General features: G+C 40.5%; 1 protein-coding gene across 10 annotated transcripts in view; it reads left to right on the plus strand.

Annotated features, from left to right (window-relative positions):
- The window catches only part of HMBOX1 (homeobox containing 1), a 111410-nt gene that overhangs the window by 48492 nt on the left and 36131 nt on the right, over positions 1-26787 (plus strand). For all 10 annotated transcript variants that reach the window (XM_074895442.1, XM_074895448.1, XM_074895441.1 and 7 more), the window contains 3 exons: positions 10746-11225; positions 13157-13242; positions 22730-22840. In XM_074895442.1, the coding sequence (XP_074751543.1) occupies positions 10746-11225; positions 13157-13242; positions 22730-22840 (677 nt within the window). The remainder of the gene's footprint in view (positions 1-10745; positions 11226-13156; positions 13243-22729; positions 22841-26787) is intronic.

A 26787-nucleotide genomic window follows, 5' to 3' on the forward strand; every position in this document is an offset into this window, starting at 1 on the left:
GATAAGTGAGCATTGTGGTTTCAGAAGAAGAAAGAAGAAAACAGAGTCTTTTTTTTAAAAAAAAAAAGTTTTAAATTAAATACTGAATAAGATTAAAATTGAACGGTCTTAAAACTACCATGATTAGAGAGTAGTTTGGTTACCCTTGCCATGGGGCAGCACCCTCTTTCAGAACAAAGTAGGCAGCTGGCTCCGGTTACCATTTCACCTACCTAATTTATCTAGTTGGATGAGAGTCAGTACTTGAGAGGAATTTGAGGCATGGTGTGAACACAAGACTTTATTTTGGTCTCGGAAGAATTTGTTATTTATCTGAAACTGAGTACTTCTGTAGCCAATGCAAGTATATCTCTATTGGGTTCTCCATAAATATAATGGGAGTAATTACTTGTACTTCACAGGCTCACGGCAGTATTGATTAATTAATATGTGTTAATAGTGAGATATGACCATCAGTATTTGTGTTGCATGTTTCAAACTCGCTCTCAATATATGATTTCTGATGGAACTAGACAGTTTCAGCATCATCACTTGAAGTTTACCTGAATTATCAGGCCAGTGCTTATGAATCTGACTGCCAGCGATGACAAAGCTGTCTTGGGAGTGAGTAAAAGCCTGCTGAGTGGAAAGAAAATCAGTGTGAGTAATGCAGATGAAAAAGGACTAGATTGAAGCCTTGTCATCATTTAGGAAGAACAACAAAGAAAGGAGCAAGTATGTGAACTGATACCAAGCTCAGCACACATTGAAGAACAGACAGTGGAGTTGCAGTGGCTTAGAAAGTCACCACGTGGCTGAGCTGTTAACTGTCCAGTTTCCTTGAAATGTGACACAAAACATATTAATTAAACTTGGGTGAAAGAGGACTGAGCTAATTTGCTCTTTTTGTCTTCAGTGACAAGGTATTGTGTAAATAGTTGGTGGCTGTAGGAATAATCAGTTGGCATTTTAAGCTTCCTTTAACTGAAACAGTGTCTTGTTTGAGCCATTACTTTTACTTTAAGATAAATGAGATGAGTTAATTCATGATTTCACAGGCAGCTAAGCTTCTCTGAAAGGGACCTAAAGAAGCCTTGTTTCATGTGTGACTTTTAACACCTGCTTCTGCTTTTGGCCAAAAGGTTTGTCCCCATCTGTTGAGTTGGTAACAGCAATCATCAGAGCCTTTTCTGAGCTAATTCATCTTGTTAACCCAGGCAGAACCTTGCTACAGGTGGGTTGGTTGATTGATTTTCCTGCTGGGTTAGTGAACTGAGCTGGTCTGTGGAGATTTCCACCATGTTCTGGAGTTATGCAGAAGAGCAGGTTGTAAGGTTGGTTCAGCCTCTCTTACGCATCTTTAGTCTCAGGACTTGCATCTGTTGGTGTTGTCCTCCTGCTCCGAGTAGGGCACAGAAAGATTTGGACTTGCCCTGAGAATACAGACTGGGTCATCTATATGTCATGCAAGAGGAAATTTCCCTACTTGAGGTCTGGGCTACGCAAAGAGATGTTTGTTGCTTTAAGAGCATTAATTGGGATGTGTGTTTCTTTTTGAAATGCTTTTAAGTAAAATAAAACTCTGATGTGGAAGCAGCTGTGGCCAAAAGCCCATGTTTTTGCCATTATGATTTATATTCTTGAAGAAGCCACTGTTACCTATTCCTGAGTTGTTTTCCAAGTATAATGTCTGTCTTCACTAAGAAGACTGTGTACCAGTTAAACTGCACTTGCAAACTGTTTTCTAGTGGAAAAAAAATTTGCTTCATATCTAAGCACAAAATTAGGGGTAGGTAAGTTTCAGTTATTTGCTGGGTTTTGGATTTTAGTTTTCTGAAGCAACGAATTTCTCTTAAAGTGTGTTGATTGTTACTGCTGGTGATAGATCCTGAGGGAGAATGAAAATGTCTGAAATACTTCAGAATGTCTCTTTTCCTTTATGTGTGGAAGAGAGGTGGTGAAAATCGTGGTGATGGCATTCCTTGAAACTTGTCCTACACCTTGTCATATCTAATGCTATAGATGGACCCTGTAGGATGGCTGTATGTGTGGTGAGAAAACGCTCAAAGTGTGCCCAGGCACTTGGTCTGCCTTCTTAGAGAATGCCTGTGTGACTTTGAACAAGCCATTTTGGCTTGTCTGAAGGCCGGCCCCTTTCTGTGCGTTCTTGGTCTTCAAAAATTAGCATAGTTTTACTTCTCTGCCTCACAGGGATATTCTAAAGAAAGATGTGTTACGAGTATTTAGATATTTCGGCTAACAGAATTAATGGAGAAGAACTCTGAGATTCTGTCTGAATTTTAATAAAGGTTTGGTCAAATTCTGAAGTGAAGTGGAGGAGGCAGAAGACACTGGTATACCTATCTTCGTAATCTTGACAGCTGAAATTAGGTGACTTGCCAGTCTGGTGTCTCGGTTAGGCCCACGTCTCAGTTTTGTTGCCACAATGACTCTGTTCTTCATGTTTCTTCTTTAAGACAGTATTTTGGTTGTGGGTGAGATTTGCTTAGCTGCGTAACTCATGCTCACAAGTCCTGCCCTGATGCTGTTACAGAGTTTGTATATCCAAAGTTTAGTCTTTGGCTCCCAAATCCAAGAGCTCCTCCTTTGCTCTTGGCACAGGTTTGGGCTTTGGGCCCTGGTTCAGCACTCAGCTGCCACTACAGCTTTTCTCTCTGTTAGTCCTTCCGATCCCTCATTCTGCCCTTGAATCCAGCCTCAGAGTTTGAATTCCTGCCTCGTTGCTGTAGAATTGGAACGATAGTTGGAAGTACAGATTTTAGAAGTAGGGAAGGTTAGGGTTAGACAGATAAGGTGTCAGTGTGAATCAGTCTGTGCCTTGAGCAGAATGCAGAAGTATCTGGCTCCCAGCCCCCTGCTTAGTCAGAGGTCAGTCCCTTTTGTAAGACTTGGATTATGACAATAATTGGCATTTATATTATATTTTTGCCTTGTAAGATCAATCTCAAGTTCTCTCTCTCCTTCCCAAAGATGTAAAGCATCTACTATAAAGCAGAGTAAATTACTCACCCAAGTGGAATCAGTGTCAAAACTGCTAGTGTTTGCTTACCTCCAGTGTGCCAGCATCCAGTAAAAAATATTTTATCGGCGGTGAAGAATTTCAAAGACTGAGTGGAAGAAGAGCTTATGTAGAAGTAGTGAATCTGGGTTTGGGGCTCTTTAACTAGCTGAGAAACTTGAAGCCTCCTGAAGAAATGATATGTTGATATTCTGCTCTCAGCTTGCCTTCTATAATTTGTGTAGCGGTGAGTATTTGATTACGTTGGATTTATTTTCAGAAGTTTCAGGCTGCTCTTATTAATTGTCACCATTTTGATCGAAAGCGTATGGCAGTGTTCTGCATTCATAAGACAGTGTTTTGCATTCATAAACAGAACTGGTGACGTTTAACCTCGATAGATCAGCTTGTAGTCTGATTTCACTCCTTGCTGCAATGTGAGGCTTTCGTTTCCCTGGGATGAGAGCAGTCATTACAAGCATTACATTTTGTTTGTGAATCAGGATGAATGGGAGTAGAGTCCTCTTTGAAAATCAGAACTAAGAGATGCAACTGCAGGAGATAATTATGCTAACGTATGGATAAGGATGGCTCTGTGTTCGTTGACATGATGAGCACTTGAGGCCTGATTTTTTTTTTTATTTTTTTTTCCCCCCTCTCTCTTGAAAACTGGTACAACTACACTGAAAATACTGGAGTTGCAACTGATGAGCATAAGTGTTGGCTCAGATGAGTCAGACCCTTAATCCTGTGTTGCGCCCCAGAATTCATAGCATCAACTACTGTTTTGAAGGCAGCTTTGCTTAATATGGTGCAAAGCTTTGGGTGTTTCTCTGAAATATTTAAATTGGCTGTGAATAAAAGGAGATGCATTTGTTCAGTAAGAACAGAAAGGGCCAAAGCTTGAATTTCAGAGGACTAGATAGTGTTATGCCCTAAATGCCCCAGTTTTGTGCCAGCAGTGCCTTAGAGCTGCACTTGATGGGTCACAGTCTTTGCGTGTGCGTGGTGTGCACCGTTTACTTTGTGATGTACATCAACCACTCCGTGGAACAAATGTAGCTCGGAATGAAAGCCTCTCTCTTGAGCATCTTGTAAGAACCAGCTGCATCCTTTGGGATGGGTAATGGTGAGTGAGATGTAGAAAAGGAAGGAGGAGTGAATGAAACTTTACTTGGGTCCTTGGTTCTCATAAAAATGCATGGAGGGAGAAACAAGCCTGCATATTGTAAAGCGTGGTTAAAAAATTAACAGACTAGGCAGACGGAAGGGGAGTTTCTTGGTAGTCGTTGGTTCTGATAAAAAGCATTCAGTGATATTTGTGTGAATTAGGTTGCTGAATATCAGGTCGGTTGATAAGCAAATTATATTGCCTTTGGAAATAGCAATGCCATCATTAATACCCATTTTTGCTTGCTGTCTAGATCTGAAACCTCATGTAGAAGGGAAACATAGCAGCCCAGTCATGACAAACAAGGATCCTTACACCGGTGCCTGGTCTGGGGTCTGGGCATGCAAAGCCAGCCCAGCTGCTCTCTCTGCTATATGTTTTTAATACAATATAATGCAGCTGGAGGACATCCATCTCCACAGTTGTTAGCAGTTCTCACTGGTACTATATGCACATACACAGAGGAAAAAAACTGGCAGGCTAAGGACTTCAAGCTGTGAAAAAGACTGTGATAGTTAAAACACTTGTTCAGTTAACTAGTTGTAGAAAGTAATCTTTTTGCTATATACTTTGGGATAACCTACTTCAGCTGAAAAGCTGCAATTTAACCTCGTGATTTTGCCTTTCCATGTAAAAAGCGAGGCTGTGTTCAGTGACACCAAGAAAGTGCATGTTACGTTGCAAAAACTGATGGTGCTTTAAACGATAAAATTACAAATTCTGGAGATAATGTTAACAGGACAGTGTAGTACTGTTGGGGTCCTACCCTGGACCAGCAGTATATGCCATATGTCAAAGAAGGGTAAAAGTTGGCATCTCTCCCCATCCTGTTTGCCACAGTTGATGTGACTTTATCAGAATCATTTTTAAACCAATTACCAGACCTAGTATCCTGTTCTGAACACTTTGGCTCTAGCCCACATCCATATTATGCAGACGGATATCAAATACAGGTATTATATCAAAAAGTGCAACTGGTTTTATGAATTTTGAGCCTTGCAGAGCTTATTAGATAAAGCAGTGAATTTTAATGGAAATTTGGAGAAGGACTTCTGCAGAAGAAGATCTCTTCAGTGATGCTAGAGTACTTCCTACTCATGTACAGTGAGTAGAAGAGTGGAAAAAATGATTTCTTGTGATCATTAAAGAGTCCAGAGCCATTTTCTCAAGTGTTAGAGGTGTTAAGGCTGTGTCTGGCCTTATTCCCAAATGGGTAATTGAATTGCTTTGAACTTCTGCAAGTTCAATTGGACATGGACTTAGCTCATAGCTGTTTTGATGGGATTATTCTGCTGTGTTCCATCACCTAGAAAGTTAGTGTTGGGTAAATGATTCTTGTATCTGTGTGGGTTTGGGCTGTGATAGTAGGTGAGAAACCCTTGCTGTGTTTTTCCTTTTCTCTATGAGATGCTGGAAGATAAGGGAAGAGAACACCTCTGTATCTGGCTACGTACCCCCACTCAAGATCAGTATTTTCAAAGTGGAGACAGAGCCCCTTATCTAAAGGGTGACATTCATACAAAAAAGAGGCTAAATAAGTCTTGGTGATATGACCAGGAAAAGCAACGGTACTGAGAGCACTTATGCCCCTTAACAGCCTTCGCTCCAGAAAGTGGCATTAGAAGTAAAAAATAGTGATGCTTCATCTGGCTGGTTGAGACCTGCTGGTTATTTTATATCTGTGAATTTGGGAGGGAAAATAAGGGGTTTTTTTTATTTAGCTCCTTAGAATTCTCCCTTCAATCTGATATTCAGGTACCTCAGGTTCCTTCTGGATGAGCCATGAAAGATAAGCATGAAGTTTTAATGCTTTATAGATACCAAGAGGCAGTAAGTGGAATTGGTCCATGTTATTTGGGATGTGACTGCCATCCTAATGTAAGAAATTTAAATAAGTTTGATACTTTAAGGTACCTTTTTTTTTTCTGTCAGGATCTAAATAAAATTGATTCATTTTAAGGGCCAGATCTAGTTGTTAAATTGGTCAAATGTAGTTTTGAGCTTAATGATTACTTTGCAGAGGTCTTGACTTCAAAATTTCGGGGAAAAAAAAAATGCGTGGCAGTTCTCCCTTGGTTGGCTCTCTCTTTCAGATTATCTTCCCAAGGAAATTTGACAGCCCATTGTAACGGGTGAGGGTTTTACTAACTGATCAGAAGATAAAGCGTGTGATTATAAGCTAAAATAGTGTTGAGGATACTTTGCTACACTGGCAGCAAAGTTTACCAGACTTTGACTTCAGCAAAGCAGTCAGTCGACAGTCTCAGGAAAAGTATTTGCTATTTTTATGTTCTCCTGCACACCCCCAATCATTCTGCTTGTCCTTGTCTTATTTTACTACTTGTTACTTTTGCAGTTGATTGTATTTCACAAGGAAAAAGAGGGGGGAAGCAAATCGATTTATAGTTACCCAGAGGAGTTCAGGAGGATAAGAGGCTCTTACAGCAATATGAGGGGGGGGGATGAAGTAGTGGAGAATATCCATTAATTAATGAGGTGAATGAAATTATGATGATTCTAAAATGGCTGGTTTACTTAACTCCTTTTAAATTGATCTTTAAACAGGCTAAGTTTATTAAAATATTTAAAAAGGGAAAACAACTGAAGACCTGCAAGAATAACAGTTCTAAATAATGTTACTGTAGTTATTCATTAAAAATCAGTAGATAGCTGGCAATGTTGGAACATGTTCAATAATACCCCGTTTTGCAATATTTGTTTTGGGTATTTAATGGAAAATTCCCAGTTCCTGCAGTTGTTTTCAATACATAAAACTCACTCAGAAATAGCGTTTCTAGATCTCATGCTTGTGCAGAAAAGCACATGGAAATGTAAATAGTTCAACGTCAAGAAGACCAGTAAGAAGTATGTCGGATACAGTATGTGTGGTGTATGTATATGACAAAGTGAGACCAGCGAGAGACACTGTGTCTGATTTTGATATTCTTTTTAAGTGTTGAAAAATTATACAAAAGTTGTCTAACTAAAAAGATTGGAGGAATAGAATAATACATTGCATGGACAGACAGATCGATCATTGATTTTGGGACGTGGTTTTTTTTTTCCCCCAAATTGCTAACATTTCCCAGCGATTATGTTAAACATCTTACAGTGACTTTAATTTGACAGTAGGTTTGCTGCTTTTTGATTACTTTCTGCAAGCCTTTTAGAAGCAGTGCACAGATTAACAGGAGTCTGTAGAACACGAGTTGGAAATCATTGACTGTCTTATTCTCACGGCAGAGGATGGCCTTGTCCAGCAGCCCTTGCATCCCCGTGTGATTGAAATTATGCACATGCACACCGGATCCCCTCTGCATCAAAGTGGGACAAAGTGGAGGCCAGATCATTTTCCCACACACAGCTGTGTACAACAGAAGGTCAACCATTTCTTTTGCATCTAAAAACACTGCAGTTCATTATGTGTAATTCACTAGTAATTCACTAAAGGATACTTAGGATTCACTAAAGGATTACGTGTAATTCACTAAAGGAGATTAATTTGGCCTGAGAACCCCGATCTAGAAACTCAGGGCTGACATTTTAAACAAATTAGGAATCACACCCAGATTTTAAAGGGAATGACTGGCCATGGCCACAAGCTGCTGCAGGAAATTCGGGTTCTGTGTGACTTGTCATTTTTCAAGCCATCTAGAAAGTCATGCTTTGGCCAGGTGTGAGTTTTTTAGTTTATGGGACTAGAAGGACAAAAGTTTTGGGTTTCTAGGTCTGTGACAAATGAGTTTACTCTCAACTAGATAATCTAAATTATGTTTTAGTCTTAAACATTGAAGAATCAGTAAAGTAGGAATTTTGTGTAGAGGTAGTTGTGGATGCAGGTTCTAGTTCATTAAATTCTCCAGTTGAACCAGAGTACTTGAGCACATGAAACTTGATGTTGACAGATAAATGATCCAGAAAGTGACGACATTAGAAATAGTAAGAAATGCCAAAAACGGGTTTGTCTCTGAGGAAAGGCAAGCTGGCATATCTAACCATCTCAAGGCCAGATGTTTAAGAAGAGATTTTTCTCTTTGAAAACCTTGCTACTCAGAGCTGACACGGGGGCTTTCAGGCTCTACAGGAGTTTGTGCTGTGAGTCAGTAAGTCAGCGTGACACTTCTCACAAAGCTTGGAGAAAAGGATTGAGCAGCCCTGCCTCCCCCAACGCAGAGGCCAAACCTAGAACACAGTGTCTGTTTCCAAATGCTCCTTGTCAAGCTCTGAACGTCTCAGTCTGAGATGCGACTTCCAAATTTTAGTTGTTACAATTCCAGTCAGTCACTAGTCTACTGCTGCATTGGCTGCTGTGCCCTCCTTTTAGTAGAATAATCTGGGTGCTTGTCTTTTAAAATTTAAAATGGCTTGTACGTTTGGAGTAATCAATTGTCCGAAGGACAGCACATTCCTGTGTTGGACTGAAGCACTTATATGGCTGTGGTCTGTCTGTCTTCTCACAGTCATTTTCTTGGATGGGAGTCATCCCCTTGCATTGTCCTCCTGCTTCCTTCTCCCACATACACACTGTTGAAACCATGAAAGGGGCTCAGTAGTTGCTTGATGAGGCACTTGTTCTTATTTCTGTATTTTCCAGGCTTACAGATGCCATTTTTGTGGATTCATGCATCCTGGCTTCGTAGCACCATGTCCGTACAGTTACACTCTAGCTACAGCTCTACTAAGCGAGCCAGTTCTTGGTGCTGTTCTTCAACCCTAAGGCCATTTGGCCACATCCATCCTACCAGACTCTCTTAGCCTTAAGACAGAGTGTCTGCATCCAAACAGGCTGTTTGTGGTTTCTATTCCATGCGGAATCTTGAAAAAAGCCTGTAAAAATTGGTCAGGAGTGCTCTGGTTGTGCTGGACCAACACTCTGCCAAAGACAGTTACAGTGATTTAATAACGCTGCAGATGACTCCGTGTAGGTGCTACAGAGCCTCTTCCTGGGCACTCTTAACTTACTAGTATTGACATGGCCACAACCCTCTGACTCAAGGATAGATCTGTTCCCACTGCCTAGTCAGGTCTGTGTTGTGAGATGTTACTCCCCTGAAGAGATTCCCTTGCTACAACCTCCAAAACCTACAGGCTTGGTTTACTTTGTTGTGATTCATGTATCTGAAAATAAGACTAAATGCAGCAATTGAGAAGGTTTTGTCGCTCTGTGGCTCCTGTTGGGGACTTCTCTGTGCCAGTCCAGAAATGGAAATGAGGAGTGATCTTCAGAATTTGCAAAGAGAAATAGGCAGCCCTGTCCCTGGAAGGTCTAGCATCATCATGACAGCCATCATCCTCTTCTGGTTTTCGCAGGGTCCTTGGAACTCTTCCTTGACTTCCCTGAGGCTGCTGTTTGTGTGCTCTCGCTCTTAGGGATTGAACATTAGCTCTGTCATGTCTCCTGGAGTTTGAGTGATCTCTTCACCCTGCTCTCCTGCAGAAATTTTAATAAACCCTTGACTCGTAAGAAGATTCGCAAGAAGGATGGCAAATGATTGGATCTCTTTGCCAGGTTCTGTCTGCCCTCCATCTGCCATCCCTTCTCAAGATCCAGAGTTCTGAAGGAGGTGATCTTGTCATTTGTATGACATTTGGATCTGTAGTGAGGAGACTTAGGAAGGAAAAAAAATTAAGGGAGCATATTGTGATTGGGGTTTTTTTTCAGTTCCATTTCTGGGGTTTGCAGCAAATACATGTTCATTGTTCTGGCGCCTTGGGAAGTTTAGGAGTTAAAAACGCTTTTGATGAGCCACCATGATGATCGAGTTACATGAGAAGTCTGCCTTTGGAGGGGAAAAGGCTGTAGACTTACTTCTTTAAATGAAAGCTCAGTAGTAATTGGATGTGCTGCACTTTCCTTGTTAGGGCAGGCGATCTGTGACAACATTCCAGGTTCAAAAGTTACTAACTTCAGAAATCAAACTTCAGAAATGGGACTTCAGTCAAATCAACTTTGGTCCTACGGGCCACTAGAATTTCCGATAGGTATGTTTTTATCTTCTTTTTTTCAAGGTAGCAACAAAAAGTTAGGGCAACCTGAACTCTTTGTACTTAAGATTCGGAAGAGTTGAGATTCATGAATCTCACGTCATAAGTGGTTAAAACTTCTCCAGAAAATCACAACCTCTGGCCTCAACGTAACACTTTTGGAATCTGGGATTTCTGTCTGGTGGATACTTGGCAACGGGCAAAATTTTGTCTGAAATCAAGTTGTAGCCTTAATTACCGAGCAACCGATGTGTCTCTTAGCAGTGGTTTATCAAAAGCAAAAGGGTACTAACTGCAGGTTTATTGTAGAAGGTGCAGAGAGTGCTAGCAGAAGAGAGAAATGCTATTTGAGCACTTCACCAAAAAAAAACAAAAACAAAAAAAAGGCCTTTCTGCTACACAGTGAGTCTAGCATTCAGGAGAGGTTGCCTGCTGAGCTTATTTGGAGGTGGACTGTTGGGCTGCCAACTCTGTCGTGTGTGACAAAGTTTCAGACCAGAATTGCTCTTTCCTGCGTGTAAGGTACTTCTCATGTACCACAGAGAACTACTGAACTGAAGTATTTGCTTTTACATTTTACCTTGTTTTCAGTCTGCTGGAAACCATGTCTCACTACACAGACGAACCAAGATTTACCATAGAGCAGATAGACCTGCTTCAGCGCCTGAGACGTACAGGAATGACCAGACATGAAATCCTCCACGCACTGGAAACCTTGGATCGTCTTGATCAAGAGCATAGTGACAAATTTGGAAGAAGGTCTAGCTACGGAGGTGGTTCCTACAGCAACAGTACCAACAATGTCCCAGCATCTTCCTCTACAGCTACAGCTTCAACACAGACCCAGCATTCTGGGATGTCCCCATCACCGAGCAACAGTTACGACACCTCCCCACAGCCTTGCACTACTAATCAGAACGGGAGGGAGAGTAACGAGAGGTTGTCTGCGTTCAACGGGAAGATGTCACCTACCCGCTACCCACTTGCAAACAGCTTGGCTCAAAGGTCATACAGTTTTGAAGCTTCTGAAGAGGACTTGGACATTGATGACAAAGTGGAGGAACTGATGAGGTTAGTAGTCTTTATAAATTGGCAAGTCAGAGTGAGCAATCCCTCAGAAGAAATCTGCATGTTGGAGGACTGCTGTAGTAGTGAGAGGTTGTTACCAAGAAAGCAGGAACTGCTTTAGACAGTTATTCCCCTGACGGTCACTATCTCAGTGTCTCCCACCAACCCCTGGCTGTATGTGGATATCCCACAGTCTGTTTTACTGTTGAAAGATTATTTTTTTTTCCCCATGCTGTACCAAAAATGGAAATCAATTTTAGCACACTAATTTTCCACCCTGCTCTTACTCAGAAGACTTCTGACTGTCAATGCACATGACCACTCCTCCTCTACTTCGTTCCTATTGTATTTCTTTCCCTATACAGGGGGAGTGGGGGATCTGCTTGGTTAATGCTTTTTGCTGGGATCCGCAGAGCGTGTATGTTATCTGTTTATAGTTTGTGGTAGGGGCTGACTCTGGGATTTGCACAGTCTGCAGTTGGCGTAGGAAAATACAAATAATAAAGAAGCAGAAGTCTTCAGTGAGAGCCAGTTGGGGTTGTTTTTCCAGACTGACCTTCCTTTACTTTTAATGGCTTCTTTTTCAGTGTTATTGCAAAGATAAAAGGAGGGGGATTATACCACTGAGGATGAAAGTCAGAGTCAGTGGGCTTGATGACAAAAAGAAGTAAGAGGAAAGGCCAAATGTCTCAAAACAATTTTGGTCATAATGTTGGAATGTCTTTTTTTTTTTTTTTTTTTTCCCCAAAAAATTGCAACACTTACAAAGTGTTTTGAGAGAACTAGGGTCTGTAAGCTCCAGGGTGAAAATACATTTGAAGTAGTTTGGAGATTTAGGGTAAAGGTGTGGCTTTTGGGGGAGAAGATTAGAGGTGAGCAGTAAGAAAAGCTGATCAGCCTCATTTACTGTCAGCCGCAGGATAATGGAATAATGTAGGAAGGTGGTGAGTATAGCAGTACACAGGAGTATCCGTTACTGAAGTTTAATCATTCCTTTGAGTTTTGGGTTCCTGTGCAATGAGTCTCAGGTAATGCTTTTAGTGCTTATTTAAACTGAAACTACTTTTATTTGCAGGCATATGGAAGATGTGTTGGGTACAGAAATAAAAATGAACCCACCACATAGCATTTCTTTTGCATTTACATTTGCAAGCTTGAATCTCTCTTGATTGCTGCTAGGGCAGGAGGGGAGAAGGGGAAGAGAAAATTACCAAATAGTAAAGCCTAATAAAGTCTGGTTTTAATTGTCTGCCTTTCTCAGAAAGGGAGGAAGAGTGGGGAAAAGTATGTGTTTACTGCAATTGAAATTTGCTGCATATCACAGTCCCTGTGCAACCTCCAAATTATTTTGGTTCTAGCATAGTTTTAGCCCCTTCTGCACGATCTTTGCACACCTTGTAAAAATCCTACAGAGGCTTTAAATAACTGGCACTTGTTCGTTCAGTGCAAGCTGTGGACTAAGCAAGTCAAGGTGGGGGGGTAGAGGCTGCAAAAGCTTTCCTTCTTTGGGTCTTTTCCTTGAAAGGCTGGAGAAGGCTTGTGTATGTATATTCATTTGTGTAGCTAACCATGCAGACCCTGCTATCCTTTATTTTTTATTTTTGTGCCTCATTTTTATGACTGAGGTTTTTATGCTGGTATGAGAGATTTATTCATCCCTGTGTAATGAAACTTTGTACATTCCATATGGCAGTGCTGCACCTAATATGAATTATATAGGACATGAGTCATCCATTCCCCTGCTAGGGTACTTTGATCAAACGTGACACTTGTTAAAAGAAGTGTCCACTGGTGAGGCACTTTTGAGTATTTTAATGCCTGCCTTCCCCACTCCCTGTCCCCTAAATAAAGGAAATAAAGCCATTTTGCATCTTCAAAGTGCACTTTGGTCTGTCCGTCTTTTTGTGTGTTCTTTTGTTTTTTTGTTTTGGTAGGAGGGACAGCAGTGTGATAAAGGAGGAAATCAAAGCCTTCCTAGCCAATCGGAGAATTTCCCAAGCAGTCGTTGCACAGGTAACAGGTAAGAGCTCGGGGAGTCCTTTCTTCATTTTGGGAAACTGTGTCTAACTGCCTATCCGTGCACGGTGCAGATGTTGGAATACTGCTTGGCTTTCTGCATTGCAGTGCAGATCTGTCAGCTTAGTCATGATAATGTATGCCTTTGATTTAAGACCCATTGTCCCGCACATCATGGAACTTCCCCAGTGAATCACTTTTTCTTTTTTTTTTTTTTTTTTTTCTTTTTTTGTGGCTTGTGCTAGCAGATTTTATTTTACAGCATTATAATAAGCCCGAAGTTCTTATCTTAAAATGAAAACGGTTTTCCTTAATTCTTAAATTGTTTGTTGAGTGCGGTGAATAGATGTGTATCTGCATCTCTGTATATGGAGAGAGATATAATATATATTTATATTATAAAATATATATGAAAAGTCAGGAGACACAGCTATAGCTAGTATCACTACACCCAGGAGTCAGATTATGATGGTGTGAAGTTTTTCAATCACTTGCCTTTGAGTCACAATCAGTGACTCAGGGTTGAGGGGATGACCATAGTAGCTCAGATTTTACCTAGAAGTAGTTCTCTTTTTGCCTTTTGCCCCATGCCTTATCTCCTTCACGTTCAAGATAAGTGAACAGGCTGCAGTGATACCACTTCTTCTTTGGGTGTGTTTCCAGAGCTTTACACAAGGAGTAATAAAGTCTTACTGCTCCTCCATGGGGTGGGGTGCTATACAGGCTCACGCTGCTTGTCCAGAACAGTGTAGCTGGGAGCATATTTAGAATCACAGAATCATTTAGGTTGGAAAAGACCTCTAAGGTGATCGAGTCCAACCGTTAACATCGCACTTGGCACTGCCAAGGCCACCACTAAACCCTGTCCCTAAGCACTACGTCTGCACGTCTTTTAAATACCTCCCGGGTTGGGGACTCCACCACTGCCTTGGGCAGCCTGTTTCAATGTTTGACAACCCTTTCAGGGAAGAAATTTTTCCCAGTACCCAATCTAAACCTCCCCTGGCAAAACTTGAGATCATTTCCACTTGTCCTATCACTTGTTACTTGGAAGAAGAGACCAAACTCCACCTCACTACAACCTACTTTCAGGGAGTTGTAGAGAACAGTAAGATCTCCCCTGAGCCTCCTTTTCTCCAGACTAAACACCCCCAGATCCTTCAGCTGCTCCTCACAAGACTTGTGCTCTAGATCCTTCACCAGTTTCGTTGCTCTTCTTTGGATGCGCTTCAGCACCTGTGTTTTAGGATGAAGGCTTGATAAAATACAGATAGCTTAATCCCATGTTATACCTGTAACACTCATTTTTTAACCCAAGCTTGAATAAAGATCTCGAAATATATCATTTTTAAGGTTCCCTGATGACTAGGAATGCCAAGCCAGCAGGAGGGAAGTTGTTCTTTTATGATATTTCCAGTATTTGAAATGTTATAAGAACCCATCTGGCTGGGAGATCTGGGTTTGCAGACATGCTAGCCGTTGAGGTAGGCAGGCAGAAATGGGTGCTTGAGCCATGTTGCCAGGAATTCCTTCCACGTCTCCAACTCTCCTCTGCGATCTTGGGCAAAATTACTTGTCCTTCCCTGATTTCAATTTCATCTGTAAAATTATGAGATTAACGTTTTGTGTAACTTTAAAGAATGTTATTAGCCTTCTCAATGTTAGCACTAGTACTTCAGAAATTAAATGCTGAGTCTAGTTGCTTAAATTGTACCTGACCTCTAAAGTTTTGGTAGTGAGTGGGTCACTCCCCTACTTTTGTGTAGTCCTTGCCTGAATATAGTCCTGGAATAACCCATTTCTGAATTAACCTCTGTATAGCACCCTTCACATCTACTAACAAGTCAAACTAACTCCCCCTTCAAGAGAAGTAATGCAAAGAAGGGAAAAAATTGCAGGAAAAAATATTTCCAAAAAAGACAGCTTTTTTTTTTTTTTTTTTTTTTTGATCAGTGGGACTACTGCATGCAAGGCTGTTGAATCAGAATCACCACAGCAAAACTAAGTGTGCATCAGAAGGAACTGATGTGATTATAATTAGCTAGGTATCTTGGTGCATGTCTTGATACCCCTGCAGGCAGACTGTAGGGAAGTCAAGACCAGTCTCTTCACATCTGACCATTTTGCTCTTTCCATCCTTAACCTACTCTCTTGGATTTCAGTTGTTGAAGTTGTTAAGTTGCTGTTTAGGCTTTGGGAGCTTTCATGGTTTGCCAGGCTATTCCTCCTGTTAGTAATGCACTGCCCACTTCATACAGAGTTGGCTAAGTTTCATACCCATCCTAGTCAACCCTTCTGTGTAATGGGAGGGGAATCCAGAATATACTCAACACAGTGACCAGAGAAAATATTCCTAGATGTCTCTTTTGAGCCTGTCAGTGGGACAGCACAAAAACTGAACTAATGGCACTGTGTTATTTTGTTTTCAAGCCAAATCAATGGGAAACCAAGTAGATCTAAAGGTTAAATGGCTGTGTCCTTTTATGGACGAGCCAGTAGTGTTTCCGTGGACCTTTCAAATAAGAAAAGAAAGCAATATTTTGCACATGATGCACCAATCTGTTCCTCCTGCTACCCTTTGCAGTTGAAGGGTGTCATCCTCCATATGCTTGGTGGGAAGGTCTATGGGAGCTGATTCATTTTAAATATAACCCATAGCCTTGTGTAAGCAGATGTGTAGTACTTATGTGTCACTATGAAGTACATAGTTATGGCTTATCTGAAAGAAATAGTAAATCTCAAAGAGATGTTTGAAGGGACCAGATTAAAGAGTGTGCTCAGCACTACCGAGGGGAAACATCAGCTTCCTTTCAAAAGCACAGTATGGTGAAGAGTGACTGAAAATAGCTCAGGACAGAGATCCAGAGCAGAAAGCATGTGTCCCAGGGCGCTCACTTCCAGACTTGTCTTAGGCCTGATGAGTGCTAGTTGACTTGTGTAGTCTTCAGATGTATCCAACATCCCTTCCCATTCAGATGTGAAATGGGCTCCCAGGAAAGGCCTATAAACTACTTTTGGTTCATTAAAAAAGCAGTTTGTATAGACAAAGGTAATGCTTTACAGAATATATGATCCCCAGTGGTGTCATCTCAGTGTTTACAGACTTAGTCTTACTGGTAAAGCTGTTCTGTAAATAATTCAGTAAACAAGAGGAAAAATAGATAAATAAAATCCAAAGTGTGGTCAGTAACAGATGCCATAGGGGAGGACCATAAGAGAAATAATACCTTTTCAGAATACTGTTCAGCTTCCAGTGATCCGTGTCTTCTCAGGGTCCTCTTTATTATATTGCACATCGAGGTGGAACCCTGCTCTGGCCAACAAAGAGGCTGTGAAAGAGCACGAAGGGGGGCAATTGTGCAAGAACAGATCAGCAAACCGCAGATGCTGGTGTGCTTGCAGCCTCCATCACTGTTTGTCGTAATACAAACATAGCAAGCTGTTTCTGGAGGCTGTAGTGCAGGTGTTGGGCATATTTGACTTGCCTATCTGTGGGCTACCACCCTGCATCAGCTGGAAGTCATTTGTTTAGCACTGGAAATAAATGCAGAATAGCATGGCCTTGGCTTTTAGCGTTCATCTCTTCTGCCTTGGGAAGAGAGGCAAGAGAGAAATGAAAAATTTATGGCTGGCTCTGTCCAGAAGGAGAGTTGTTTGGCTTGGCTACCCATGCTGTCAACTTTGTCCTTTCAATCTCTACCAATTTCTTTACTACTCCAAAAAAATTGTGTGTGTAGCAGGAGGGGAGAATGCCATGGAGAGGGGAAAGGAGTAGTAGTGCATCTTAACAATGATATTAGACCTGTAGCTAGGAACCTAAAAACTTTGCTTCCTTTTCTTAATTACAGCTGGGTTTGAAGTTAGCCAAATTAGACATACAAGTGATGAACTTTAGCTGATCCAGTGTATTTGCATGTCTTTAAATTACAGGCCTTGGATTAGCTCATCAGAGAGTGTAATGCTTCCCCAGGACTTAGGACCGTATTTGTCCCCATTCTGTATCTTACCGTGTTCAGTCCTTGGTGCAGGAACCTCCACTGCAATTTCTAACCCTTGAAACTTCCATTTTACCTTATTTCACTGATTGCTCAAGCCACTTAGGATTTCATTAAGAAATACCTTTCTCCTTTTTCTCATCTTAATTCTCATATTGCATTGTATAAGATACATTCCTGTATCACCCACAATCCTACCAAGCACACTGAGCAGCCTGGTATTTACAGACTGCAACAGTAAACAGCTTTTCCTTTTGTTTTTCCTGTGCTGCAGCGCAAGGGGATAGAAAGTGATGGAGAGGGAGGATACATGAGAGAGGAACACGGAGCTGGAGGTTAAAGTCAGCTGTTGCAGTAAAGCAAATTTTTTAGGCTCTCTCAGTCTTTTATAAAATTACCAGAAACTTTAAAAGTCATTTAGATAATGAATCTGACAGGGAAAATTAAACCTGGAAGACATACTGCAGGGCTGCCTTGTGTACTGAGAGAAGAGGGCAGATTGGAAAATAGTAACAGAGTATTAAATGGTGACTTGAAAATAGAGGAATGATTGATAAGAAGCAAAAACCTAGCATAACACTTACTAGTGCTGGTCCTAAATACAGGAGCTGCTTTTTATAGAAACTTTTTTAATGGTGTCTGTAATAAGATAAACAAGAAGCACTTGGGTTGGGCTCTGTATAAATAATCTCCTACTGATAAGAAAAATGACAGTATAAACAGGAGCTAATAATAGTTCCTGCCGAATTTCCTATCTTGTTATTTGAAGCTCCTTTTAACATAACTGCAGCTTACTCGGGGGTAGGTATTTAGCCCTACATGTGGCAGGTGAGATGCCAGATTTTTATTAACTATAATTTGAAGTCTTGTGCTGCGGTTTGTATCTGGGTACCGAGTAAGTTATGGTCAGAAGGCAGAGGATGAAGAGATAAATGTAAACTTATAAAGAGATGCTGTCTCTTAGATTCCAAATGCAGATGGAGGATGGGGGAAATGTTTTCAGAAATTAAGATCTTTCGGTTATGTACTACACTAAAGGAGAGAGGGAGGAGTATGCATAGACGAGCCCTTTGCAGCCAGGCTAAATGCTTTGATGGATGATGCCTCTGCGAGGTTTGGAAATATTACCTTTTCTATTTTTTACGCATAGGGAGTGAAGGAACAAAAGCCCCTTTACTTTCCTGAGGTCATGGTGGAAGCAGTCTGTTGCAGAGCAGGAATTTGAATTCAGATTTCTCAATTCTTAAGTCACTACTATAAAAACTAAACCACCATTTAAAAAAAAAAAAAAAAAAAGCCCAAACCAAAAGAACAAGAATAAAATGCAGAGGTCTCTTGAAAAAACAAAACAAACCAAAAATCACCACATAACACATAGAGCCTTTCCAGTGTGCAGTTCTGCTAACCTTTCCAATTCTGCTTGTACAGTTCAGCCCTGTCCTACTGTCTCTGCCTTGATATGAGATCTTCAGGACACAACTTTATATTATGCTAAACGCACACAGCACCTAGCGTGGTGGAGGGCAGTCTTGAAGTGCTGCTGTAACATAAATAAAATCCCTTCAGGTTTGGAACCTGCACACAGGGATGCTGAACAAATCCAAATGCAAGCAAAGTGGAACTTAACTAGTTCCATTGGAAAGAGAGTTCAGAAAATTACTGAATTACTGATTATCTGAAGTGACAAGAAGCCAGATTTTGAAAAACATTTTCCTTCCCCCCCCCCCTTTTTTTTTTCCCTATACTCATGACAACAACAAGGAAAGATTTGTTTTTCTATGATTTTGATCTCTGCAGGTTCTCTGTAAAGAAGCCTTGCTAATCTCCTAAATTGATAGATGTCCTTTGCAAGCACGTATTATATGAATCTAGGACGTTGCTTACAAACTGAAGAATTAAAACAGTCGGTTTCTTTCTTCTCCAAATCTAACGTATTTCAGGTGCTTCTAAAACTCTCTCCTGAAAGAAACATTAAAGAAATGCAAAGTAGAGTTGCTGAACAAATCTATCTGTGAAGGTGAAAACCAGTTACCAAAGACTTGATGAATAGCAGGTTTGAGGGTTAGGAGGAGATTTGTACTGCAGATACCAGTTACCTTCTCTTGATGATGCATTTTGCCATTTATTTTATGTATTTGAAAGGGAAACTTTTTCCCCAAGTAATTTATGTAGGAGAGAGGGGGGCTGGACAGAAGAGCATGCATGTACTGTCATCTCCGTTTTGTTTCTAATTAGGAAGTGTAACCTGTTTTGGGGAGGAGTGACATGCGATACAAGAAGTCAGCATTTGAATTACTGTAATCCTTTGTGATTACTGCTTCTTTCTTCAGTGTTTTCTGTGAGAAAGCTAGTTGTGCTCATTACAATGTGTTCGTGTCCCTGCTGATGCTGAGCCCAGAGGATGGCAGTCTTCCTTGAGGTCCGTGGCTCAGTTTGAGAGTGAATTTCCTCAAGACAGCTGGATTTTCAGTACTCCAGAGAACTTATTTCATTAATCTGCTTCTGGCAGCAGGATGATTTCTTTTTTCCTGCCAGTGCAATTTCCTAAAGTAGCATGATTACAGACAATGTGACAGGATGGTAGTACTAGTCATTGTCCCTATGAGTCAACTGTGTAAAACCCACTTGAGATGCAAGAAACTCTGACATGACAATTTGGGGGGCTTGGGTTTTTTTAATTGAAAAGAGAGAAGGATGGGTTTGTGATTAAGACACTGTACTGGGATCTAAGAAATCAGTTCTTCTGCTACGGACTTTGCATGTGACCTTGAATCAGTCAGGCTACTGGTATATATAGTTTTGGGGCCTCTAAACCAAGCTGAGGTACAGATGAAGGATATTTTATATCTTAAAAACAAACAGAGAAGGAGTGATATAGGTAGAGGAAACCCTTAAGAAGCTCAACTCTTATTACAGATCTCTGAAACAAGGGAAGAGGATAATAAAAACCAGAACAGAATGATAAGAAATAAGACTTAAACCAGTTTTCTAGAGGTCATCCACTGCATCCCTACGACCAAACCCAAGATCAGCTGCCTAAGCCGTACCTGGCGTGTTGTCTGGGTTTGCAGCATTGCTGTAGAAGTCTGCTAGCTAAAAAGCAAAATGGGCTGTGGGCTTTTTGCTAATGCAAAAAAAGTGCTATGGACTGCAGTGGTGTTCACGAGATACCATAGTCAAATAATCATGTACTGGGAATTTGCATTCGTTGAATCTGTACATCTCAGTGCCCTTTACAAAGCTCTGTTTTGCAGAAGCGACTTTATAAACTGTGAGGACTCGCGATGAGTCAGATGTGGACATGGCAATACACAGCTTGAATCTTTTGGCTCCTGCTCCTTTGCTTTGTCTCGAGCACATTGTCTGAAGTGGCTAACATCTGTACCACTTTATGATAGTATCAGGCAGCCTCTTGAGCAGAATTTGGATTTTCCACTATACAACTCATTGAAGATACTTAATCTCTATTTATAATTTTTATCTAATAATGCTTTACATTTATATCTTACGTTGTTATCTAAACACTCAACAAATACTAATTCACTGCAGAAAGTCTAAGTTGACTGTAGTAAACAAGTAAATTAATGATGTTGTTACCAATTGATTAATAGGAGCCATGCAGCCAAAAGCAGTGAGACACAAACATTTGTGTCCCACAGCACTCTGTTAAAGAAATGGCTTTTATAAATCACAATAGTGAAGGGCTGCAAATTTTCAAAACCTGGTCTTTCCACTGGCGATCAGGCATCTAGATTGCATGATTTCAGCGAGCCTTGTTTTGGGCTGGAGAGTTTTGTCAACTTATATTGACTTCTTTTGGTATTAACTTTTATGTGTCCACAGTTACTTGATGTAAACTTGGCAAAATCTAAGGCTTGCGTTTGCTTGAGTAATTCCACTTCCCTAGCAGTATAAACTCAATCATATATCCCAGTGTGGGTCCTGGGGGTAGTCAACTCTTGACAGCCCCAGCTGTTTCTGAACTGTTCCAGTTGTGGGGCAAAGGCAGTGTCTGGGAGTGGATGTTAAGAAGATCGCTAGATGTATGGGCAACAAAACCAAACCAGGGTATAGTTTGTGGGAGGAGCTCTATTGAATAGCAGTAAGCTTCTGTACCTGGAGTAAAACACACCTATCCTTTTTCCCCAGGACAATTAAGACTTCATAGGCTCTGGAATTTTGTACAGGAAGAGCAGTTAAGATCATAAACCCTGTGATTTAAAAAATCTGGTTGGAGTAAACCCACCTGAATATGATACCTGAGGGTCAAATTGAATCATTGTAAAGTTAACTAGCTTTAGTGTTCAACACAAAAAAAAAAAAGAAAGCACGGTTAACTCTCCCCCCCCATTTTAGAAGTGGTAAAACTACAGGGGGCTGTTTTTCATGAGTTAAATATGATTATGAGATCTTATAAAACCTTGATGAATCTCAAGAGGGGAGAGGTAGTTCAGTTTCCGTGTGAAAACCAGCCTTCTACCTGCCTCCGTATTATCACCAAGCAGGTGGGAGCACAGGTGGTGTTCAGCTGTATATTGTTACTTTGGAGCATCTCCTAAAACTTTAGTTCTCAGGAGAGTTTAAATGTTGTTAACCCTTTCTGATAGCTGAGGAGCCTTGTAGAAAGCACAGAGAGTAGAGAGGCTTCCTACCCGAAGTACTGCTTCAGTTATTTAGCAAACTACGTATTTTCTGATATTTTCAAATAAGCCTACATTCACCTCCTAGTGCACTTTTCATTTGGTTCTCTCACTCTAATCATTTCTGTTCCCATTCTGCATTCATCATTCAGTGTCATGCTTTAGAAATAACTGTATTAACTTCTAGGGGGTTTTCCCCTTTTACTGTTTTCTTATAAGTCTTGCTTAAAAAAACTCTGGAACTTTTTGTCCCTAGCCTTGCTTGGATACCTAGAGCTTGAATCCTGCTTTGCTGACAGACAGCTGCCATTTCTGTTTTGTTTTCTGGCCGTTGTTAGAGCTGCTGATAGTTGGCTTGCTCCGTTTCTGGGCTGATTTGATCTATATCACATAAACTGTTTCTATGTTTATCTCCCTTCTTATTCAAGCATTGAATGATAATGATCTCATATCGTTTATATATAATAGTGGGTAAGGGACTTGTTCCCATTTCACAGATGAAGAAATTTAAGAACCAGGGAAGTTGTGGACAATTTGAGTCAGCAGTAGATGTGGCTTCCCAATTTTTGTGTGCCCTTTTTTTGTAGATTGATTGTGCCGATTCCAGGATGTACCTTGAGTAAGGTTGAAGATAAGGACAGGGATAAGTTAAAGCAGTTAGGGACAGGGCGGGGGTGGGAAGCTTGAACTCTCTACTTTCTCTGTGATTGAACCATTATGAGTTCCTGGGCTTTGTAAGGCAACACCTTTTATCAGTATATAAGCCACTTTAAAATGTTTTAAAAAGAGCAAGTTTTCTCTTCCTCTTTCTCTCTTTGTGGTTTTTTTTGTTTTGTTTTGTTCTGGTTTTTTACAGGTATCAGTCAGAGCCGGATCTCCCATTGGCTGTTGCAGCAGGGGTCGGACCTGAGTGAACAAAAGAAAAGGGCATTTTACAGATGGTACCAGCTCGAGAAGACAAATCCTGGTAAACAAATATAGCCTAAACATCTCCTGTTTGTTTATGGAAAGAAGCTCTTTGTCACTGTTTTTTTGTTATCACTGATCATTCACTTCTTGGTGTACTGGAGGGGTATTCCCTCTGACCAGTTTACTTTTTAGGAGGGTAGGAACAAATCTGCACTTTCCTTTGCAGCAAAAGATCCAGAGCTGACTCATCCCTAGCTGGCTGTCCAGCACCTCGGCCCCAGTTACTTGCCCTATCCTCTCACCAGCTAGCCAACTCTGGGAGTCAGAACCCGTCAGTGAAGTTCTAGTCTGCTAGAACAAAATTTATGCTGAGGCTCTTCAGAATGAACAAATAGGAAACATTAATAATGCTGCACAATTATCAAGTTGCAACAAAAAATACACAGTTTGGTGGAGAGAAACTTTGGGATAACTTCAGAGGGTTTTGGGTTGGATCTCAAGCTTATGGATGGGATATTGATAGGTACAGTGATAAGTTGGAGATGTGTCTCTCAAATCCCACTCGCTTCTCCAAATCTCAAAATAGATCTTAAATATAAAAAAAGAAGTAAAGCTCCTTATTATCTTTAACTAACCAGCAATCTTCAGAATCACAGTTGAATTAATTTCCTTGCATTGTTCTTCTCCATGGATGTTGTTTGACCACAGTTCTTATTTTTCCCTTTAGCAGTTTTATTGTAAAGATAAAAATATTTACATTTAATTTCCTTTAAACAATGGCATGATTAAATTAACTGTGTAATTGTTTTAAGGAATTTAAGACTCAAGCTCTCTGATGTGAACTTGGCTTCAATATCCAGAATTCTATTAAGAAAAAGTCCAGTGAAAACAGATCCTCAAAACTCCTGCTTTGTAAGTAAGCTGAAAATCAAGAGGCTCCAGCTGTCAGTTGGCCTGAGAATACTTCAGCTTAAAGTTGGGTGGGTTCAAAGTGACAGCTGAGCCTGTCCTTTCTGTTAAGTGTCTAGAAGATTGTTCTAAAGAGAGAAAGTGCCAAGGGTTGTGAGGTGCTGGCAAGCAGCAGGGATCGCCAGGAGCCTTGGTTTTGCAGTGACTGGAATTGTGAGACCAAGGATCAGCAGAGTTACTGGATACAACCGTTCAGTATCAGCTACTTGGAAAGCCTCAAGTTGCACCCTATGAAGTAACTCTCAGCCATTTCCTTTTGATGGAAGTTACTGCCTCCAAAATAGCGGAGACAACTTGAGGTTTTTTGGAAAGTGTATTTTGGAAAAAAAAAAAAACAACCCAAGTCCTCTCCTAACAATGAAAACTGGTTTGTGGATCTTTCCTTTAGCCTTGCATCTTTTCTTACCAACATCATTTGGAGCTGTTTAAGAAATATATTCTGTGCTGGGGTAAGAGTAGCCTTGTCAGACTTAGCACTAAAATCTTTACTTCTTTCTCTTAACCTTCTTTCTTTCCCCATATCCACAAGCTCACATCTTGTTTGTCCTTTCGCTCTTGAGAAGTGTCTAAGGGAGACTTGCAACACTGAAGGTTACGGCTTAAATCGAAACGAATCATTAACCTCTACTTCTCTGACGCGCTGTCTTGCTGAGGTCTTGTTCACTTTTCTTTATACACACATGGAAAAATCTCTTCAAGAGTGGTTGTCTGAGTGTAACCTTTTTTCAAGTAAGAGATCTTGTACAGCATTTTCAAGAAGTATAAAAGGCAAAATGGCTTCTCTGCCTCTGTGAAGGGACGATTTGGATGCAGTTAAGTTCCCTTTAGAACCAAATAACATTTGGTTTCTTTAGAGAATGAGGTAAAGGGGGAAAACCCTCAGTTTTCCTGTAGCTGTTGGAAAAGTTTACTTGAGGAAAAGGTGGTTATATTGATGTATTTAGTGTAGGACAATCCACTGCTTTGAATTATTGCCACCTACTATATTGCAGGTCAGTGTGGCAAGCCAAGAGATAATTAACATGCATATATGCAAGTGTACACAGTATATTGAGGAAGGTACCAGCCTTGTCCAAGGAATCCTGGATTTAAGTTATTGTTATAAAACCAATTTGGAGCCTAAGTTTTGGATACTATTTACAGTATCCTGTGATTAGTAGGCTTGACTAGCTGTTCTGTCTGCCGCCTTTAGAGTCAGAAACGGATGAAATCAGTAGAGCCCCCTGCCATGTTCACAAAGAAGCAGTGTCATCACTGCACTCTTACAGAGTGTAGAAGATTGTTCTCCTTTGACAAAACTGAAAGAGATGAAGTGACTGACATGTTTTTTTTTCTATTTGCTCACTTCCTAGGAAATTACGCTTTGCTTTCTGTTCTCATAGATCCCATTTTTTTCAATTCCAGCTGGTGGGAATAAAATCTCAATCCTCCTCCTTTGAGTAGCAGAGCAAGGTGTCTCTGTGTATAAGCACCTGTGTGTTTGAGTTACCAGCGGACAAAGGGAGGTCTTTGGGAACTTTTAGTTCCCTTATTTTTTAATTCCTTATTTTGGAAAACTGGATCTTCAGATGAAGTCCATATTCTGACTGAATTTGTGTAGTAATGGAAAGAAAGAGATAATCAATTTATGAACTGTAAAGGAAGAATAGTTGTTTCGTGTGGAAAGAACTTGGCAGACCTGTAGTCTTTTCTTGACTCTGCCAGTTTTTCTGTACACCTTGTAGCAAATGATTTCACCTTTGCACCTCACCTCTCCAACTCCTGGATAAAGATGAGACTGTTCCCTGTGTGACTTGCCTGCCTTGGCTGTAAGGACCTCACAGCAGGGACTTTCTTACTACGCTTACATAAGCAAAAGATGCCTTAAATACAATAAAAGATTTTTTTATATTATTTTTTCAAATGTACAGTGGTGCTCTATAATGCTTTAAATCATCCACAAGCAGTCTTGCATCTGCTAACCAAAGCACTTTGTGTTGTGGAGGCTTAGGGCAGTTTTTAGACACTGCTGTTAAGATGTTCCTAGATGTTGCTCCTATGCAGAAGAGGCTCAGCAATTCCATCACTTCTGTTATTTGCCAGCTTGCTTTGGCCTCTTCATTATACTGTTTGTTGTTTGCTTGGTTTGGATTTCTTATTTGCATGGGTATTTTCTATATTTCTCTTATCTTTGGTGGTGGGTCTTTAGGCAACAGCAAACTGGAACATTTCAGAAGAGACTTAAGTCTCATGGATCAGAAAAAAGAACCCCACTTTTCCTACTGTACACAATAATCTTGCTCAAAAATTTCTTGATCAACATTTTCCTGGTAGGAGTGATGTTGGAGTTAATAGCAATGCTGCAAATTCCAGTGTACTAGTGATTGTAAACTTTTCTGGAAACAGTTGCCAATTAGGGTGAAAGGCACTTTTTTGTTGAAAGGAAGAAGTCGGTGCTAAATGCTAGTGTTTGAAAGGTCTTTAATCCAATTAATAGGGATGCTTTTCATTTAGATCGGGGTTTTTTTTTGGACAGGCACCACATCTCTTGTGTTTTGTAGAGGACTGAGAGCATTTTGGCAGTAGATAAATAGTATATGTTTCAGAAGCCAGTATATGAGTGCATAGAGTCCTATATAATGTACTGATTTTTATTTTTTTTTCCCAGAGCCCATGGGGTTTAAATAAATAAATATTTCTTTTTACATTGGTAGTTGTTAGCCTGATTGGTCTGGCCAGCACTGGGTCTTGGGCAATGTGGAAAGTCTGTTACAGAGTAACTTTAGCATGTCTTTTGCCTCTGTGCACTGCAAACTGAAGCTGGCACCTAGAAATGATGTGTTGAAGTTACAGATGGATACAGGCTGCTTCCATTTAGGCTGGGTATTTATTTCTGCCAGTCTTCTGTAATAGGAAGGCAGCTGTGGTCACCTTGGATAAAACCATGTGCTCTTCCTCCTTGAACAAAAGGGAAAAAAAAAAGGTAGTTATTATCAAGATGTAGCATCTCTTGTGATATTCTTATAGCAGTTCTTGTTTACTTATAAAAGAAAAGCC

Source organism: Athene noctua, chromosome 1 (genome assembly GCF_965140245.1).
Source record: "Athene noctua chromosome 1, bAthNoc1.hap1.1, whole genome shotgun sequence".
In the NCBI taxonomy this organism is placed as follows: domain Eukaryota; kingdom Metazoa; phylum Chordata; class Aves; order Strigiformes; family Strigidae; genus Athene; species Athene noctua.